Genomic DNA, 20,028 nt, shown 5'->3' with positions numbered 1-20,028 from the left:
TCTCTTACCTGTGGCCCCGTCACTGGGGATGCTGCTGGCTGGGCTGCTCTGTGCTCGCACCTTGACACTGACAGAGACCTTTGCCTCCTGCAGTAAACGAGTTCATCAATTATTAACTGCAATTAAGGGGTGAGAAATCCCTCTCTCACCTTTCTTATTGCTTGTGCTCACCCCCAGTTCCTACCCAGCCCACCCCCATGCTCTCTCCTCAGCCCCAGCCTCCCAAGTAGGGCACCGTCCCCCAGGATTCAGCCATCCCAATTTTCACTGATGGGACTGCCTCCCAGGAGGGATAAAGAGCCTGTGGGGATGTGGAGGGATCCTGAACCACCCCAGGGAACTGGAGAGAGGCTGGGGAAAAGCCCTGCATCCCCTGGGCTGGGGACACTGGGGTCTCACCAGGACAAGGGGTGGGCAGCAACCCAGTGGTGCAGCTCCTGGGGTGAGTTCCTGGAGCCCCTGCACCCCCCTGCCACCCGCTCCCCTCCCTGGGGGCTCAGCCCAGCCTCCCTGACCTACTTTGGACCCGCTGGGGACAAGGGAGGATTGTGCAGCTCCGCTCAGGCAGAAGAAGGCTGAATGTGTGTGTGTGGGGGCACAGACATCCCTGGGCCTGTGGGACCCCCATCTCCATTACCCTGGTCCCCAAACCCCTATTCCCTGGGGAACCCACGAGGTCTGAATGCCTAGGAAGCTCTGTGATCCCCCCCCAGACACCCTGCATGCTCCGAGGTCCCCATCTCACCCCCGTACTGGGTCAGGGACCCCCAAGAGAAAGGGTACAGGGGGCCAGCCTGGCACCCTACCCCAGGAAACCCCTCCAGGACTGGTCTAGGATCTCCCAGCCCCTGCGAAGGCTGCCCTGGGACACCTCACAGACACCCCATGGGCTGCTGGGGGTACCCCTGGAGCCCCTCAGGGCTGTCCCACGGTGACAGATGACCCTGAGCCTCCCGGTGATGGCGCTGGACACTCCCCTGCACACTGCCCCCATCTGTTCCGGGGTACCCCCGCGGGCTGTCCTGGGACATCTTCCCCAGCACAGCCCGGCCAGGTTCGGCTTTACACTGCTCGGCAGGGCTCGGCACGGCTCGGCTCGGCACGGCACGTTACAGTGCGCTGCCGCTCGGAGCATTACGGCCGCGCGGTTGGGGTGGCGCCGCTCTTGACCGCAGTACGGCGGAGCGGGGCGGGCGCCCATCGGCGCGGCCGGTTCCATCGGGGCGGCGGGCGCGGGGGCGCCATGAGGCGGGGCTGAGGCCGGGCTGAGGCCGGAGCGGGAGCGGCACCGGCACCGGGACGGACACCGAGCCCGGCGGGCCCGGCCGCCGCGCCATGCGAGCGGGCTGAGCGGCGGGCAGGGCCGCGGTAGGCACCGAGCGGCCCGCGAACGGCGAGGGAAGCGCCTCCGGTAGGTTCAGGACGAGGCGGCGGCCGCAGGCCCGAGCTGCGCGGGGCAGGGCCGGTGCACCGGGAAATAGGCAGCGGGCAGGGCCTGGGGCTTGCGGGGAGGAGCAGGGTAGAGCTGGTGCGGAAGGGTGGGGAGCCCGACCTCGGTGCACCGGGGGAGGGCAGCTGGCAGGCCCCGTGCAGGGGCCGGTGCGAGGGGGGCGGATGCTCGAGCCTGCGAAGCCCGCTGCGGCGGGCGGAGGAGCGAGTGGGGTCCGGTGCGTGGCGGGCTCCGGTGCGGAGGCTCGGAGGGGGCGGATGGCCGGGGCAGGCGGGGCCCGGTGCGCCGGGGCCGGGGCCTAGCGCAGCGCCCGGTGGGTGGGGGTGATGGCTGAGTGGGGCACTGGGGCTGTAAAGGGCAGCCGGGCCCGGTGCACCGGCAGCCGCACGGCGGTGGGAGGAGCCCCGGTTCTCGGAGAGCCTCTTCTCGGAGGCGGCTGCCTGGGGCATCGGGCAGGGCGGCGGAACCGGAGCCCTGCAGCCCCTCGGGGCCTTGACGGCAGAGCGGGGGCTGCCCCGGTCGTAGCCCCGTCTCGGAGGGCTCCCGCGTTCCCCGGCCGGGCCTGAGCCGGTGGCTCCTGCCGAGGCCAGTTTTGCGGCCCCGGGTGCCCCGTCCTCCGCTGCCGGAGCCTCAGGCTCCGCTGCCTGGCCCGGGCTCGGTGAACAGGGCCGGGCTCGGGGCGAGACACCGGGCGTACGGGAGGAGAAGTGGCCAAACTCTGCAGGAAGTTGTACACGGGGAAGAGGTGGGAAAGGAATGAGCCCTGAACGACATGGGCTGGGGATGGCACCGAAGCCATGGGACAGGGGGATCCCTGTGTGGGGCCGCAGCAGCCGGGTCCTGCAGAGGATGCATGGGGCCGGGCTGTGGGCAGCTGGGCTGTGCTCCAGGGTTTGCTTTCCTGGGCAGAGGTTGAGCCCCGCGGGCAGCCTGTGGCCAGGCTGGTGCTGTCCCTCCAGATGGGGACAGTCCCTGTTCCCACGAGTGTGTCTCGGTTTAGTGCTGGCATCTCGGCCACAAGCTCTGCGTGGCCCCGTGCTCCAGCACAGCTGGTTGTGCGTGTCTGCAGCTCTGGAGTGTGTCCCTGTGCTCCTCTCCTCACTGTCCTGTGTCACTGCCTCGCTTGGTCCCTTTGCCACCTGCACCTGTTTCTGCTCTGCTGCTGGCTCTGGCTCCCCATGACCCTGACTCGCGCCCTGGGGAGATGCACAGGGCAAAGCCTGGGGAACAGGTCAGTCCCCAGGGCCCGGAGCCCCAGAGGAGCAGCGGGCGCCGGCCGTGGTGGCGGTCGGAGGGGAGCTGCGTCTGATGTCACTGCGGTGCATGGTGGGTAATTATGCACGTTGCAATGAAAATAATAAGGCCGGCTCCATAGTGGTGTCTAAAAATACAGCTAATGCAGAGCGCCTGCTGGGTGCCTTTGTTTGTCACCTATGGGTGTTTGCTTCGAGGCTGGCTCGGCAGTGGGAGCCACGCTCTGCGGCATCACGTCCTGGGGCAGTGGGTTTGGTTTAGAAGGCAAACTGCGTTCCCTCAGCACCTGTCTGCGCTCCTCTGCATTGGGCAATAGATCTGGGGCAGGTATTGCCACCGGAGGTGAGGTGGGAGCCACTTGGATGTGATTGAGAGGCTCTGCTGTCGCCCCCCTGCATGCTGCCATGCACAGAGTTGCAGTGGGTGATGTGGCTTTGTCCCCCCAGCCTTGCTTGGAGCCAGGTGCTCTGGCTGGTGGCTAATTCCTGCATCATAGCAATGATCCTGGAATGGTACCAGTGTTCTGGCCTGCCTACAGGCGGGTTGGTCTAGATGAGGGTTCAGGCCCAGGTCGTGTGGTCTATCACTGGCATTGTGGGACTGCCCCCACGAAGTGTCCTGACACCAGCAGACAGGGATCTTGCCCTTTCTGTCTGAGCAAAGGTGGGAGGGATGGATGTGTGTCTGTAGCAGAGGGAGTTGGTGTGATGGGTGCTGACCCAGTGTGCTGAGCTCCACTCTGCGGGCAGGCAGGCACTCTGCCTGGCCGCTGCCTGTGCAGCTCTTGCTGCTGCTGTGGTCCCTCCATCTGCTGCCAGGAGCTGGAAGCTCCCCGCTGCAGTGGAGGGAGAGCCTTGCAGGGGTGGTGAGAGCCATCTGGAGCCCCGGCTGCTACAGCCGCCGGCCTGGCACGCTGGCGGGGACAAGGCGGTGTGTGGCAGGGCAGCAGTGGAGAGCTGGGAAGGGCAGGAAATGGTGAGTGTGCGCTTGGGAGTGGGGAGGTCAGGATGGTGGTGAATGCTCTGGGTTCCCAGCTGATGCTTGCAGAGGGGCTGCAAGAGCTGAGCCTTGTCCCTCCTCACCTTGGAGTGAGTGGAGAGGTGTCTCCCAGCCCACATGCTGCCTCACCTCTAGGGTCATGTCTGTGTTTTTGGGCTTCATGCTCAGCCCTCCTTTCACTGGAGGAGAAGCATCGCCAGTGCCTCAGCTCTTGCCAGGTGCTAAATCTGACCTCTGAAGCCACCACACGTGGCAGCAGTGTTCCCTGGAACAGTGAAACACGCTGTCCCTACCTGCTGTGCTGTGTGGGTCCCCTCTGGTGCATGAGGAACAAAGGATGGGGAGAGGAGACTTTGTGAGTCCCCATTGATTCGTGTGGTGGAAGCTGCCTGCTGTGTGTTTGCGTCTGCCTGCCTGGGACCGGGGCTCTGTGAGGGGCATTGATCAAGCTGTAAAACCCAGAGCCAGCTAATGAAATAGGGACTATAGATTTTTATTTTAAATGGAAGAGAGTTTAGGGGAGATTTAATTATCCCTGGTTTATGGACCCATTAGAGGAATGAAATAGCAGCTGGCAGGTAGGGCCCGTGCTTCAGCTCCCAGCACTTGTTCCAGGTGTCTGCAGGGCTGGTGAAGTTACCCCAGGGCCATGGTGGGGAGTGAAATCACTGGGAGCAGAGCAGGACAGGGTGAAGTTCTGGTTGTCCTGCCAGGTGTCCCAGTGTCCCCAGTGTTGACATAGCAGAGGGGCTGGCGCTGGGGAGGTGGGCTCCCAGCTGAGCAGGGGCTGCTGTAGGAAGAGCTCTCCTCATCCCTAGAGCTTGGTGTGGGCCTCGTGCTGGTGGACATCGGCGTGTCCGGGAGCCCCCTGCTCGCTGGGCTGCCTCCATCCAGGTGTGCTTTCCCCGGGGCTGTGGGCACTGAGCTCTCAATACCTGCGCAGAGCGTGTGGGGTTTGTGAATGAGAGCTGCAGAGCTGGGCTTCACTGTGTGTCGGACACAAGCTCTAACACTGTCACTCCAGCCACGCCTCCTATATGCATCCACTTCACTGCCACGTGAGGCCGTGGGGCACGGCTGGGGAGGTGCTGCTGGGGTTGGCAGGAGAGTGTGGAGCTTTTGGATGCTTTTGGGTTTTCATCTCTGAATTGAGGAGCTGGTCCATGGCATTTTCCCACCATCCCTCGGCTCCCTGCTTGGGGTGAGCTGAAGAAACATGGTTTGACACCAGCCCAGTGCAGGAGAATGATTGGCCAAGGGGTCTGCATACAGTCCATGGGGTGTCAGTCTGATGTGTCCAGAGACTGCTAAAACAGTGAGGAAGCTGCTGGTGCTCTCCCAGAGCCCTCTGACATTGGCGTGGCAGGAATTTAGGAGAGCCAGCCCCTGAGCCCTGTGGTCACAGAGCTGCATGAGAATGTTGGGTGGCTCCAGGTTGGTTCTGGAGGGGAGCAGTGTGGGTCCATGCTGTCAGCTCATAGGGGTGCTGAGGGTAGCCAGCCTGCCCGCTCTCTGGGCAGCAGATTCACCCCAGGGCACTTACCCTTTGCCATGCACACAGCTGGAAAGGATAAAGTGAGCAGTGTCACCAACAAGCAGCACTCGTGACAGGCCTTGGGAATACTCTTTTCTGGCTGCAGCCTGGTCCCTGGAGACCTGGCCTTGCTGGCTGTGGAGATGTGGCTGTGGGCTTTCCTTGGCTACCCTGGGAAGCAGGACAAGGGATTTCAGCTTAACGATTGCCTGCAGTGGTGTGTGTTAGCAGCTGCTTTCTCTCAGGTGAGCCTGTATGGTGGTGCCAAGGGCTCCAGCACCTCTTTCTGTCACCTCTGGGAAGGGAGGGCTCGTACTCTGGTCCTTTTTCCCCTCAGCCTGGCAGCGCTGAGCCACGGTCCCCTCGGGCAGGTTGTCTTTTCCCTGCTGTGCTGCTGGGGCTCTCTGGCTGCGTTTGCATTTTAAGCCGAGTATCTTAGTTGCTTTTCTGTCCATGCCTGTGCTTTGTGGGAGTGCTGAACAATAAAGATCTGCCGTGGAGAGCTGTAGCAGAGGTCAGCCAGCTCTTGTGCCCCAGGCTGCTCTGCTGTCACTGCACAGTTGTGCTTCGTGCACAGGGGCTGTCAGCTTGGAAGTCATGTTTTTGCTCTTAAAACCATCTCCAGGCACTGGTGTAGGGTTCTCTGTGAGTGATGTACTGGGGAGGTATTGCAGCGAGCCTCCTTCGTGCTTAAGGCTGTGGTCACTGCCTGTTTTGGTGCATCTGGTAAGCAGCCTGTTGGTGAATTTCATATTAAGGACAAAAGAGGGTAAATGATTGCTGAAAATCAGGAATTTCCCTGAGCTCCTCTCTGAGAATGATCATTGCAGGTTGTCGGTGTCCCTGCAGGCTTCATAAAACGCAAACCAAAACACCCAGCCCAACTTCCTGACTGTCACTGGTGCTTCCAAGAGAAGCTTTGTGTTGCTGAGCAGTAATGAAATTGCTCCTCACTGTCCACCAACTTCTGGCTCTGCCATATCCTTTCCCTGGAGCCACCACTCCAGCCGCTGCTGCTCTGCCTGAGCCCAGCCTGCGGAGCAGTGGGGAAGGTGTTTGGAGCCCAGCCCCTCCTGCCCTCGCTGCTCACTTGGCAGATGCTAACACGGTCCACAGCATGTGGAGAGTGGGCTGGACTCAGAGGGATGCTTGTGGAGAGGTGGCAGGTGAGCTGGGGACATCCAGGGATGTTGTGTGGGGAGAGGGAAGGGGCTAAATCCCTGCTGCCTGGGCTGGCTGTGCTTAAGGAGAGATTTGGGTCTGTTTTAGGAAAGAGGTGTATGAAAGGAGAACTAAAACATGAAGGGCAAAGGAGGATGGAGTCCTGAACTGCGGTGTCTTGTGGTAGGAAGGACAGGGAGGACCAGGGAGGCTGCCCAGGCAACAGGTTGGGAAGGACGTGGCAGCATTTGCTTTTTTCCCCCCACCCACATGCAGCTGAGCTGTGGAACTGACTGCTGCAGGATGCTGGGACAGACAGAGGTGAGCATGGTTCATGCGCTCTTACTGGGGGAGAAGAGTCCATCCAGGAGAGCGGAGGACATGACACATTGCTTGATGCCACTGAGCTATGGAGAGACCTGAGCTGGGCCCGGCTGCTGCACCAGCAGCCCTCTGGTCATGCTATTCAGGTCGTGCCAGTGTTTCGAGGGCAAACAAAGGAAGGTGGAGATACCTCTGCAGATTATTTACCCTGTCTTGAGGAAACGAAGGCTTGTGCAAGCTTAGTGTTTGTTTGTGAGTCTTCTCCTTTCTGCTTTGAACTTGCTGGATGGTGTCAGGTGTGGTACGTGTTTCAAAGGTCTTGGCTTGCTATACGTTTTGGTCCTTGTGGAGGAAGATGCTGCTAGTTCTCCCTCTGCAGTGCAGCTCAGCCATGCTATTAGACATCAGAGAATCCACGTGGGAGAGATCGACAGGAAACTGGGCGTTATCAGTTCCGCTGCCTGTGCAGCTACTCGCTCCTCATGTCAGCATCCTCCACGTGTGTGTGGCTGGAGGCGTTTGATGGGAGTGCTGTCAGCCCGGGGGTGGCAGTGGGAGGCTTGTGATCGCAGCAGAGGCGTCCTGCCTTGGCTGCTTGGGGCTGTGCGGCGCAGGGAGGGAGCGCCTCACCCCCCCGCTTCACCCTGTGCTACCTGCTGCTGTTGCAGTGTCCCATGGACCCTGGTGCTTGTGTTGGGCCTTGGGTAGAGCAGCGACATTTCTTCTGCTCTCCCCTGCAGCCTTCTGGGTTCTTGGTGCTGCTTGCTTCCCACTTGTTTTCGAGGCACTGGGGAGGGGAGGATCTAGGGCCTCTTGCTCTCCCTGGACTTGGGAAAAGGCTGGGGAGAACATGGAGGTGAGCTGTGGCATGCTGGGTGTTGGTGAGAGGATGGGACAGAGCATACCTCCAGTGAGAGCCGTGCTCACACCACTCGAATCACCCCAGCTAATCCTGTGACAGACCTGACCTATATATGGGGCAGGGGAGGCGACATGTCTGTGGCAGCAGATGGTGTCTTAAAGAGCCTGGGCTCTGGGAGCCTTCGATCCTGCTGGCCCCTGGCTCTCATGAGGGAAAGGATGGGCTGCCTGTTGGCTGCAGAGCAGCCAGATTCAGCTTGAGCAGCCCTTGCAAGTTGAGAGCTTTCTAAAGCTGTCTGGCATGGGGAGGTTCTGCTCACTTGGGATGTCACAGGTTTCGGTAGCTGGACTGGGGACCCCTTGTGCTGGCCTAGAAGCACTGACCAGTGCTGCTGTATTGCTGTAGCAGCATCAGAGGGGCATCACTTGGGCTCCTCACACGGCTCTTCCAGGCAGATATCCCAGACCTGGGGCAATGTGATGCTGGTGACTGTTCACAAGACCATTGTGAGCTGACCCTTCCCACATGCTGTAGCCCTGTGGCTGGATGTGCATTGCCCCATCCTCACTGGAACTGACAAGGCAGGCTCAGCATGGCTGCACGTGGTGTGGCTGGACCTGGCTTTGCCACTGGGACTGTGCAGCCTGGCTGGGCAGGGAGCACAGGAAGGTGAGCCATGCTCCACTGATGGCTTCTCCCACCGCGATCCTGAAGCCATCAATAGCTGCTGGCCGTGGGGGAGCTGGTGATGCTGGAGTGGGTCTGGAAGGAGTGTCTGCTCAGGCATCCACCATCTGCGGCCTCTGCCTGCTGATGGTGCTCTGCCCAGGATCAGGCCATGTCCTGGTAGCCTTGCAAAGGTGCAGTGCTTGCCTCTGCCCGCAAATAGTGACAAGGTCAAAGTGCAGAGTGCTGTTTTTCTCCTCTTCCCTCCCAAGCTCTTGAAGCAAAGAGGCTGCAGTGATGCAGACATTTAGGGTGATCGTTCAGGTCTGGGCTGATGATTGAGTTCTTTGGCTGTTTTCGCCTATGGTGCACATGGCTCTGGACCCCATCATAGGTCTGCATGATACCCTGGCATGCTGCTTTCCTGTCCTGTGTGACCCTACCCGTGGGACAGAAGCAGTTGGCTGTGGTGCTGTTGACAGTCGTGGCAGATAGAGCTGAGTGAGGAGGTGGGAACTGATGAACTGGCCTTGAGAAGGGTCTGGAGGAGCTGGGCACAGGGTTGGGATGGGACAAACCAGACTCCAACTGCTCATGGCAATGATGAGCCTGCTGAATCATTAAATTGTTGCCAGGGATCTGAGGTTTTCTTTGAAAGGGGTGATGTTACAAATTAATTAGCTCCCTTTTGGTTGTTAGCACTTTAAAGCCCAGCTGTCAGGGGAGGGCTGGCTTATAGGCATTACATCAGGGCTGCCGGCTGGCTCGCTCGCCTACCTGAGAATTTCTAAGTGTGCGTTTTAACACGGGGAAGTTTGCCTTGGATGCAGCATCTGGCTCTCGGCAGAGCTGCTGCGATGTGCTCTCCTCAGCGCAGGGGTTGGATTGGGGATGAGCGGTGCTGCCGGGGGCACAGCCTCGGTGTGCAGCTCCCGGCGTTGCTCTGCTCGCTTGCAGGGGATGTTCTGGGGGATTCCTGCTCTTTGTTTAGTCGAGGGGAGAGAGCGGGAGGCTTTTCTGAAGCAAAAGGGGCTTTTCTGGTGCCTGGAAGCTTGAACTGTGTGGAGGTACCGTGGGAAAGCTGCGTGTGCCGGGCAGGCGGTGGGTGCAGGCGAGGTCTCAATGTGCTGGGTGGGATGGGGACAGCTTCTCCGTGCTCTCATGCCGGTGAGGAGGGTGATGGGGAGCCGAGCTCCTGCCTTCACCTTCCCCCTTGCCCGGGCTTTCCCACCCACCTGGCAGCAGGAGCATGGCATGGGCTGCCCGGGCACACGGTGCTGCTGTCCCCATGGCCCACCGGGCTCACGGAGCTGCTGAGGCCTAGTGGGCCGGGAGCGATGGCAGCGGCGGGACAGACCGCAGGTAAGGTGCCCCCGCGGTGCCCGTCCCAGCGGGGTGAGGCGGCGCTCCCGGTACCGGGGCCGGTGTGCGGTGCTCCCGCTAGCGGCGGGGGGGGGGGGGGGGGGAGGAAGGTGTCGGTCCTGCAAGGCCGGTCCCGTTGCTACGGGCTCCTCTCTATGGAGACCGTTGCTAGGACACCGCCCCCCGGGGGGGGCCGGGGGGGGAGAGCCCGGCGCTGCCCCGCGTGGCGGCCCGGCCCCGCGCTTCCAAGATGGCTGCGGAGTGTGACACGCCTGGTCACGTGGGGAGCGCGCGCACCGCCTTCCCCCCCCCCCCCCCCTCCGCATCCTCAACCCCCCCGCCAGCCGCGCGCGCGCCCCCGGGGCCTCCGAGTGTTGTGACTCGGTGCGTCCCGCCACCGCCGCCGGTTCTTAAAGGGACAGGCACCCCCGCGACCCCCGGCCCCGCCGCGCCTGCCCCGGCCCCGCCACGGTGGCCCCGCCGCGGAAAACAAAGAGGCACCGGAAACAGCGGCGGCGGGGAGGGGGCCGGCCCGGCGGGAGGCGGGCGGGAGAGAGGGTGGGAGGGGAGGGAGGGCCGGTGGCGGGGGGGGGGGGGCAGGCCCGGGCCCGGCGTCGGTGAACAAAGAGCGGCAAGAGGGGGCGGGAGCGCCGCAGCGGCACCGGAGCTGCGGCCCAGGCCATCGGTACAGGTAGGTACGGGAGGCGGCGGGAGCGCGGCGGGGACTTACCCTCGGAACCCTGGCGGCACCTGCCCCGGGCGGCAGCAGCGGGGCCCGGCGGCCGCCTTTGTTATTGCTTTTGTTTGGCGCCGAGCACATGGCCCCGGAGCGGCCGCTCTTAAAGCCACAGCTCCCGGCCCGGCACCGGCGGGACTCCGCTGCTGCGGCGGGGGGCGCGGGCTGCCGGCCGGGCGCTGCACCCGCGGCGGGGCTGAGCGCTGGGGTGCAGCTGGCTGCGGTGCCCCGGCGGGGTGCTGCGCCCGTCGGAGGGCTTCGGGGTGTGCCGCCGTCCCGGAGACCCCCGGGGCTAGGCTCTTGGCAGCGGGGCGTCCTGGCCCTCTGGAGGGGCTGCCGGTGCGGCGGGGCCAGCGGAGACCCCGCTCCCGGGGTTGTTGGCGGGGAAAGGCGGTTCGGGGGAACCCGGGGTGCACGGACGGAGCCGGCGACGGGGGTTACCGGGCGGCAGGACCCTCGGGGAGGCGATGGCAGGGCGGGCGGCTCCCCCGGGGCCCGATGCTGCCCGAGCAGATGGCTCCGGGCGTGAGCGCTGGCGCGCTGCTAACTTTGTTCTCGGCAGGGCCCGGGAGCCGCCTCGCCCCCCGCCGCACCGAGCGGTCCCCTTCGCTCCGAGACCGCGGTGCCGCTGCCCGGGGTGGCTGCGGATGCATGGCGGGAGCCGGGTGTGCACCATGTGGATGAGGGTCGGGGCAGGACGGGGCCGAGCCACCACCGCCCGCGAGTCGGAGATGTCCCACCGGTGGGGAACGTGTGCTCGGGGTGCCGTGCTGGGACCCCCTGCATGGCTTTAATGTCCCCTGTGTGGAGAGAGGCAGTTCGTGTCCCTGGTCTGGAAGGTGCCCTGGTACCATGTGTGCTCTGAGAGTGAGGATGTGAAACTGAAGCAGCAACACCTCGGAGGCTCCTGGGGAGTGGGGTTAATCCTGGAGCACCGCTGCAACACCTCGGCCCCAGCCTCTGGCACAGGGCATGCATGTGGACAGGAGTTTGAGGGCAGAATAAAGCACCTGTGGAGCAAACCCCATCCCTGAGCATGGCCCCTTCCCCAGCAGCATCCCAGACAGGCTCCTGGGGGGCTCAGTGTGTGGATTTTGGGGTCCCCCTCCAAAATAACAGAGAGAAGAATCTGCTTTCAGCTTTCAGCATGCTTTTGTAGGTGGGTGTGAGGTTGAGATCTCTCTGTGTGGTACAGGGCTCACTCCAGTGACTTCCTGCCATGCTTGATGTGATGCATGTCACCCAGATGTGACATTGTGGCTTCTCCCTGCTAGGCTGAGACCCTCCCCCCAGCCTCCTCTTGGGGCTGAGCAGTGCTCTTGGGGCTCAGGGTGCCCTTCCTGGCCCTGGTGTGCCTCTGCCATGTGCACTGAGGAAGAGGATGTGGAGCTGACAGAGCTGCTTTGGGAGGGCACCAGCAGCCTGCAGGCGAGCAGGATTTAGGGTGTGTGGAGTGCAGTGCCAAGGCCACGGCTGTGGAGGTCAAGGGGTGCTGGCACGGGAGCAGCAGGAGGATGCCTGGTGAGGGGCTGGACACATGGGGTAGCACAGCCCCTCCATGCAGATGTGTCCCTTGTGCAGTGCCAGGCTTCCCTGGGGCTGGGGGATGACCTGTGTGGCATGGGGACACAGGCCAGGCTGGGGACAGGAGGGGTGGTGGGGCAGGGCCTGGGGCTGTGTGCCCACTGACACCTGCCGGTGGGGCTGGCAGGGGAGCAAAGCTGCCTGCTCAGCTCTGGCTGCAGCCTGTCCCTGTGCCCCCTCCATGGGTATGTGTGGTTCTGCCCTGGATGCAGCAGGGTTGACATGGACAGACTGAACCAGAGCAGAGCCATGGGCCCCGCTGTCCCCCTGTGCCTGTCACTGGGATAGCAGCATCAGTCCAGAGCAGCAAGCTCTGGAGCCCAGCAAGGGAGAGCAGCCCCTAGAGCAGCACTGGAGCCTGGCTTGGCCAAGCATGTGCTGGACCCCAACTGCTGCCATGGTTCAGGTTCCCTGTGGGCTGGCGAGCAGCCTGGGATGCTGCTGCAGCAGCAGGGCCCTTCATTGCTTGCGAAAAACAGTGCGTCTCTCTCATTCAGTGTCTGTGTCTTGCATGGGGTGTGGCTTTGGCCTTGCAGTGGGAGGGGTAGTAACTGGAGGGGTAGACAGGCTCTTCCTAACCCCCTTGAAAGCTGCATCCAGCCCCAGGAGATAGGGTGGGTGCAGGTCTAGGTGCCCAAGCAGAAGAAGCTTTCATTGGCATTGCTGTCCCCACTGGAGGAAACATCAGGCTGAGCCATGCAGGGACAGTGACACTGGAGTGGCCCAGAGTCACTTGTGCAGGTGGCAGTGCTGGGCACGGGAAGGGTTCCTGGCTCCCACTGTGGAGGTGGCACAGGCAGGAGCCAGGCCAGCTGCAGCTCCAGCATATCCATGGCACCATCCAACTGCCCTGGCCTCTCCTCCCTTCCCTTTCCCAAAGCAAGCAGTGGGGACTGGGCTGCAGTGCCCATGCCTGGGGAGAATCTGGGGCTCCTGCAGCCCTAGGGTTGGGGTGACCCAGTGTCCTTCTCGCAGGATCCAAGGTGCTGGTGTCTCGCCCTGCCTGGAGCCTGAGGTCCCGCTTGCCCATCCGCTTCCCGACGTCACCAATGCGACCATGGGAACTGGCAGTGAATAGGCGGCCGCCCTCTACCCCTTTTAACCAGCGCCGTTTCTCGGGGGGACCCTGCAGCAGCCCCGACCACCTCCGGCGAAGGTATGGGGCGTGGGGCCCTGTCACCCTTGTGTGTGGGGACACGGGGATGGTTCCATGTATCTGCTGAGGCAAGCCACTGGTTCTTGGGGGTCTTGGGGGGGAGACTGTGACAGAGAAGCACATCCTCCTGGCCCGGCCGATGGGTCTCTGGGGAGCTGTGGTCCCTTTTGTGCTGCGGACACATGCAGGGTGAGCAGATGAGCCAGTTCTGGAGCTCAGTGCCCTCAGCACCTCACCCCAGGAGCCGAGCTGTTGCTGACCCACCTGCGGCTGCCCTGCCTGGGGCTGTGGTGCCCCTGGCCCGGGGGGTCACTCCTGCTCTGTTTCTCTCCCGCGGTGGCCCCGCAGCCCCCCTGCCAGGCGTCAGTGGGGACGACACGAACGACCTCTGGCAGCCCTGCTGGGCCAGGATGAGCCCCAGCTGCACCCTGCCTTCCCCCAGCAGCCGCACGGCCCTGTAGATGAGCCCCGCGCATACGCTCTCCCCAGCACACCGCCACGAATGCTTCACCCGGCCGCTCACCCGCCCCACCAGAACCCATTCATGGTGGATCTGCATGACCAGGTACGTGCTGCAGCCCTCAGTGCCAAAAGTGCCCCTCTGGTGGCCCCGAGACAGTGGTCCCAAGGTAAGGTCCCTGGGTCCCATCAGGATGGTCGGTTGCTGCTGGGAGCACCCAGCTCTGAAGCTGCCAAGTGTCCTGCAAGCGCTTAAACCCTGGGGTCCTTCTGCCAGTTTGGGTGTAGCCAGGGTGGTCCCTGCTCCCAGGGGCTGGGGACTGTCCTCTCATAGTGTTCATGTCACAACTGTCACCATCGTCCATGGTGGCAGTGCTGGGTTGGAAGCCATGGGGAGCAAAGAGGGGTACAAAACCCACCTCAAACGCAGCCTGCAGTGAGTGCCCCTCCTCTGGGCACACCACTGGGACAGTGGTGCTGGATGGTTGTGTCCTAGTGCCAGGTGCTCAGCATCCTGCTGCCAGGATGAGGACAGCTCATGTGTGGCTGTAACCCTGACCATGCCCTCGGCGCTTTGTCCTCAGGTGCACCAGGGACCTGTCCCTCTCTCCTACACGGTTACCACCGTCACGACACAAGGCTTCCCCATCCACGCCGGCCAGCACATCCCTGGGTGCAGCACCCAGCAGCTCCCAGCATGCTCAGTGATGTTCAGTGGACAGCACTACCCGCTCTGCTGCCTCCCACCCCCGGTGAGTGACAGCGGGGACACCCACAGGGGGCAGCCTGGGATGTGGGTGCCCAGAGATCTCATGGAGATCCAACCTCACTGGAGTGCAAGGCTCTGGAGGCACGGGGTCTGCTGGAGGCTCTGGGGAGGGGGCAGCCATCCTCACAGTGATGTCTGACCTCTGTTTTTCTCTTCCCTCCCTCAGCTGATCCAGGCATGTGCCATGCAACAACTTCCCGTTTCCTACCAGACGTTCCCCCCCATCATCTCCAGCGACCATTACATCCTGCACCCCCCACCACCGCCAGTGCCCCCCCACCAGCCACCCCACATGGCCCCCTTGGGGCAGTTTGTACCTCTCCAAGCCCAGCATCCGCGTATGGTGAGTTGGGTTGCAGGTTGGGTTGCAGTTGGGTTGCAGCTGGGGACACAATGCACCCTGTGGCCCAACAAAGACCACCTTGGGGGTCTTGTCCTTCTGCAACCCCCATGGGTCTGAGTTGGGGTGATGGGTGGGATTCCCCTGGTGCCTCTGTCCTGCTAATGATGGGGCAGTGTATTTGGCACACTTCTCCCGTCATAACTGTTTTCCCCACAGCCTCTGCAGAGGATAGACAATGACGTGGACCTGCGAGGGGATCAGCACCCCATTGCGGGCTTCACGTACCCCCAGTCCCACCATGCTCCCACGCTGTCCCCCTCCGTGCCGCTGCATTACCTCCCCCACGACCCGCTGCACCAAGAACTGCCATTCGGCGTGGTGAGTGCCTGTCCTGTGGAGGGGTGGGGGGATGCCGTGGGGCTGTCACGGCTCTGAGCACCCTATCTCTCTGCAGCCATACCCCCACATGATGCCCCGGCGGCTGAACACCCAGCGGTACCGGCTGCAGCAGGCACTGCCCCCCCCGCCACCCCCTCCGCCACCCCCCCCGTACTACCCGAGCTTCCTGCCCTATTTTCTGTGAGTATTGGGGAGGATACAAGGGGGCATGGGGGTCAGGATGGGGGTCACAGTGGCATGGCATTGGCACAGGTGGCTCTGGGCATGCCAGAGTGGAGGTTGGGGTTTGTGGGTCCACGCTGACCACCCTGTCCTGCCTACCCCAGCTCTATGCTTCCTGTGTCGCCAACGGCCGTGGGACCCACGATCAGCCTGGACCTGGACGTGGATGATGTGGAGATGGAGAATTACGAGGTGCGTTGGCAGGCGTGTGCCATGCAGCAGCTCCCTGTCTCCTACCAGGCATTCCCACCATCATCTCCAGCTTTCCATGGCGCAGTGGGATGAGGGAGCTGGGGGGGTGTTTGGGGATCACTCTGCCAGGGTGGGGAGAGCCTGGAGGAGTGCTGTGCCGGGGCACGAGCCAAGCTGAGCCGGTCTCTCTGTGTCCCTCCAGGCGCTGCTGAACCTGGCTGAGCGGCTAGGGGAGGCCAAGCCGCGGGGACTCACCAAAGCAGACATCGAGCACCTCCCGTCCTACCGCTTCAACCCCGAGAGCCATCAGTCTGAGCAGACCCTGTGAGTGAGCCCGGGGCACAGGCGGGATGCCTGGTGGTGGTTGGGGGCTATGTTACCGTGGTGGGGTCACACTGACGGCCACCTCCCCCAGGTGCGTCGTGTGCTTCAGTGACTTCGAGGCCCGGCAGCTTCTCCGTGTCCTGCCCTGCAACCACGAGTTCCACGCCAAGTGTGTTGACAAATGGTTAAAGGTACTGCCCATGCCAGTGTGTGTGCCTTTGCAGGGTGGCTTTTTGGGGTGCTGGAGGTGCAGGGTGCTGCCTTTTACGTGGCCTCTGCCATTTCCCACAGGATGCACTGGGAGCAGTGCCAGGGGGGATCAGGCAGTCCCGGGAGGTGGCACATTGTGGGGTGTTTCCAGCCTGTGGTGGTGGTGCAGGAGGGGCCCTGGGTGCTGCTGGTGCACTGGGGTGTCCATTTACTCACCCCTGTTCTCTCCGTGCCCGCAGGCAAACCGCACGTGCCCGATCTGCCGGGCGGATGCGTCGGAGGTGCAGCGGGATGCGGACTGAGGCAGGCGGGTGCTGAGCCGCACAATTCGCTAGAGGACGAGGACGCCGGGCCAGGGGTGGGGGCCGCTGCCCGCTGCTAGGGCCTGACCCTGTGCTTACCCCCCCTCCCCAAAGCCTCTCCTCGGATGTGGTGAGCATTGAGCAGTCCGGGCTCCCGGCCAGCCCTCCTCCTCCCCGCCGGGCACGAACTCGGCTGCGCTCCCGGGGCCCTGAATCGTGTTGTGCTGGAGGCAGGAGGTGCGTGGCCGTGCCCTCTGCGCTCCAAAGACGCTATTGTTGCTCCATCACTTTCCAGGTCTTTGTACTCCGTTAGGGAATTAGCGTTTTTTCCCTTTGTCACCTTTTTTTTTTTTTAATGGTAGTTTGTTTCCCCCCTCCCCCGTTTCCTTTTCCCTCCCGTTTTTGGTTCCGTGGCCGTTTGCCCCAGCGGCTCCTCCCCTCGGCGTTGCTCATGGAGGACGCGGGGAGGAGAGAGAAGGGAGCGCCGCGGATTGATGCATCCCGAGCCGCAGCGCCGGGCCAAGGGCAGCCGGAGGAGGTGGCCAAGGTCGGACACCAGCAGCCTCGCGGTGTGGCCGGGGCAGGATCGCCTCCATCCCTGCTCCGCACGGAGCCCCTCTCCCGCCTTGACTGCCCAGCGGAGCCCCGGAGTGTTGTGGCTGTTTGGGGTCTTAGCCAGTGGGAGGATGGTGCTGGCACCGCCCCGGCCCCTCTCCCTGTTCATTCTCCCATTCTCAGCACAGCTCTTGGGGCTGGGCCGTGGCATCCTCTGATGCCTGAAGGGGGGAGACCCAGCCCCATCTTTGCAGCCATGGGTGTGAGGTGTCCGCCTGGCCCGCGGCTCCTGCTGCCGTTTCTCTATCCCGCTGCCATAGATTGGAATAGCCCCGTGCCCTGTCCTGCTGGCTGGGCGGCTGGTGCGGGGGGGCCCGGCGGGGGGCCACAGGGCGGGGTTTATCCAGAACCTCGTGGTGTATTTTCAGTGCTACCCCCGGCCTTGCCCCAGCCGGTGTGGGGGGGAGCTGTGAGCATCCCCCGCTGCCATATCTTCCCCCATAACCGTGTGGGGCCGGGTGGTGTGGGGCCAGGAGAGATGCCGCTACCCAGCTCCAGCCATCCCGCGTGGCCGTGGTTTTGCATGATTCCTTAGTGAGGAGGGTGGCAGGCGGGGGGTGGCGTGAGGGCCGCCCTCCTCTCGCGGCGCGCGCTGCTGATGCCTGGGAGCCTCCGAGCGGACGCCAGCCCTATGTAAATGTTCACAAATATGCATGCATGTCTGACCAGCTTGGAACGTGGTCTTGGCTACGTGTAGCCGGCTGTGGGGTGAGGGGGGTGGGGAGAGGGGTTTTTGTGCTCAGCTGATACTGCCATGCACTGTACTGCACATGTCCGCAACGCCACAGCAGGACCGTGAGACTTTTCAGGGCCGTCCCCGCGGGGTCTGCGCCCCTCCGAGCGGGAGGCGGCGGCGTGTGCAAGGGGACGGGGTGGGAGGGTGGCAGGGGGACGCTCCCCGCGGGGCGGGGGGCCAGCGGCGGGGCTGGCCCCGGGCAGCAGCCGGGTGCGAGGCCGGGGGCACATGGAGGGGAGCGGGACCGCGCTGCCTGCGCTGCCACGCCATTGGTCCAGAGGGGCCTCTCGCCAATCAGCGGGTCTCCAGCCAGCCAATCGGGTGTGGGGGGCGGCAGGCGGCATGTTGCTATTGGCCAGCTCCCCCTTGCCTCCCTTCCCCAGCCTTGGCGGTCCCCACGTGCGGAGCGTCGAGGCTGAAGACCCCATCCTGGCGCCATCAGCTCCGCCGCGGGCACTGGCACCGCTGGGCTCGGTGCCCCTTGGGCAGGACCCCGGCCCCCTCCCCGTCCCTCACTCAGTGACTGATAACCAAAGGAGTCCCCGTGCCCCCCGGAGACGCCCCGTGTCCCCCCCCCACCCCGTTCCTCCCCTCCCGCCCTCGCGGTGCCCAGGGAGCCAGGAAAGCCTTACGGTCCTTTGACGGCGACTCGAAAGCTCACAGCTCGTGTGCTGCAGAATTTATTCCAATGAGCAGCTAAAAGTATCATTTAAGAAAAAAAAAATAACAAAAAGAAAAAATGACAAAAAAAATACTAAAAAACAATTATTTAGGGTGTTTGTGATTGCTGACTGCGCTGTAGATACCACTGTTTACCAATGATTTCCTGTGGTGGGATAGTGGACTGTTTACTGTTCTATTATACCAGTCCCCGGGCCCTCCGGTGGGACCTCCGCGGCCCCCGCGGCTCCCCGGAAGGTGCTAGGACGTGTGTTCTGTGTTAGAAAGTTTTTATATATATATATATATATATAAATATATATATATAATTTTTTTTGCTCTGTTACTTGCACATTTTACAGTTACCTCATTTTTCCCATGTATGTATTTGAAAAAAGGCTAATATATAGAAAAAAAAAGGTTCTTAAAAGCTCTAAAAGTGTTTGTTTTTTTTCCATTCCATTGGAATCATATTGGTTTTGTAGCATTTAACATAACTAGTATGTTGTATTATATATATGTGTATTATACTGATTGAAATTTTTAACAGATTTGTACTTTTTTTAAAATGAAAGTTGCTAGTTCTGCTTGACCAAGTAGTGCAATCATTATTTTTTTTAATGTTGTGGCTGATTTTGAGAGGGATATTCACTAATAAATGTATGATGTATACCAACACACTGCGCCCTGGCTCTTGTCTGTACGTGGGCTGGAGGGCTGAGGCCAGGCTCATGCTCTGCTCAGGGATGGGTGTCCCCAGGCCATCACTTAGCAGGGGGAAGAGCCCCAGAGAGTGGGTTTAGAGGAGAAACCTGGAGAGCCAAGGGTGGAGGCATGAGTTGGCTGGGTCATAGAATCATGGAATGGTTTGTGTTGGAAGGGACCTTAAAGCTCATCCAGTCCCACCCCCTGCCACACGCAGGGACACCTTCCACTGGAGCAGCTTGCTCCAAGCCCCTGTGTCCAACCTGGCCTTGAACACTGCCAGGGATGGGGCAGCCACAGCTTCTCTGGGCACCCTGTGCCAGCACCTCAGCCTCCTCCCAGGGAAGAGCTTCTGCCTAAGAGCTCATCTCAGTCTCCCCTGTTCTGGCAGGTTAAAGCCATTCCCCTTGTCCTGTCCCTACAGACCCTTGTTCAAAGCCCCTCTCCAGGTTTCCTGTAGCCCCTTTATGCACTGGGAGCTGCCATAACATCTCCCCAAAGCCTTCTCTTCTCCAGGCTGAACCAACCCAGCTCTCTCAGCCTGGCTCCAGAGCAGAGGTGCTCCAACTCTTGGATTATCTTCACTGCCCTCGTCTGGACTCACTCAAACAGCTCCACATCCATTTTGCGCTGTCCCCCCTCTGCTGCTGGATCAAAAGAGGGGTCATGATCCAGCAGCACAACGGACCCCCTCATTCCCCCATGGAGATCCATCAAAGCTGCCATCCTAGGACAGGGCATCCTCCTGGGTGGCTCCAGCAGCAGCCAGGTGATCCCTGTACACCCTGGCTGGGTATGAAACCAGCACAGCCAGACTGGCCTCAGCAACCCCAGGCTGGCACTTCAAGCAGAGGGAACAGACACATCCACCACCACACCTGTAACAGGAGGGCAGGAGCTCCAGATCCCTAAGGATGAGAGCAAGGCTGCTACTCCCCAAACCAAGCTGCTCCAGAAGGGCAGAAAGGGTGAAGAGCTCTTGGGAGAAAAATGAAAGATCCCTT

The 20,028-nt window shown here is 62.0% G+C and overlaps 1 protein-coding gene across 1 annotated transcript; it reads left to right on the top strand.

Moving 5' to 3' along the window:
* Window positions 1–9,862: 9,862 nt before the first annotated feature.
* RNF44 (ring finger protein 44) lies at window positions 9,863–17,611 on the top strand (the record flags this gene model as incomplete). Its single annotated transcript, XM_080627297.1, is given in 14 exon segments — window positions 9,863–10,011; window positions 10,013–10,034; window positions 10,036–10,230; window positions 10,234–10,303; window positions 12,908–13,088; window positions 13,437–13,653; window positions 14,132–14,299; window positions 14,483–14,659; window positions 14,876–15,037; window positions 15,114–15,238; window positions 15,385–15,472; window positions 15,675–15,796; window positions 15,888–15,987; window positions 16,246–17,611. Coding segments are annotated over 14 exon segments (1,839 nt in total). The 3' UTR covers window positions 16,309–17,611.
* Window positions 17,612–20,028: the final 2,417 nt, after the last annotated feature.

The sequence above is a fragment of the Psittacula echo genome (assembly GCF_963264785.1).
Source record: "Psittacula echo genome assembly, chromosome: 11".
NCBI classification, from domain to species: domain Eukaryota; kingdom Metazoa; phylum Chordata; class Aves; order Psittaciformes; family Psittacidae; genus Psittacula; species Psittacula echo.
The sequence above is the reverse complement of the archived record's forward strand: the minus strand, read 5'-3'. Positions and strand labels throughout refer to the sequence as shown.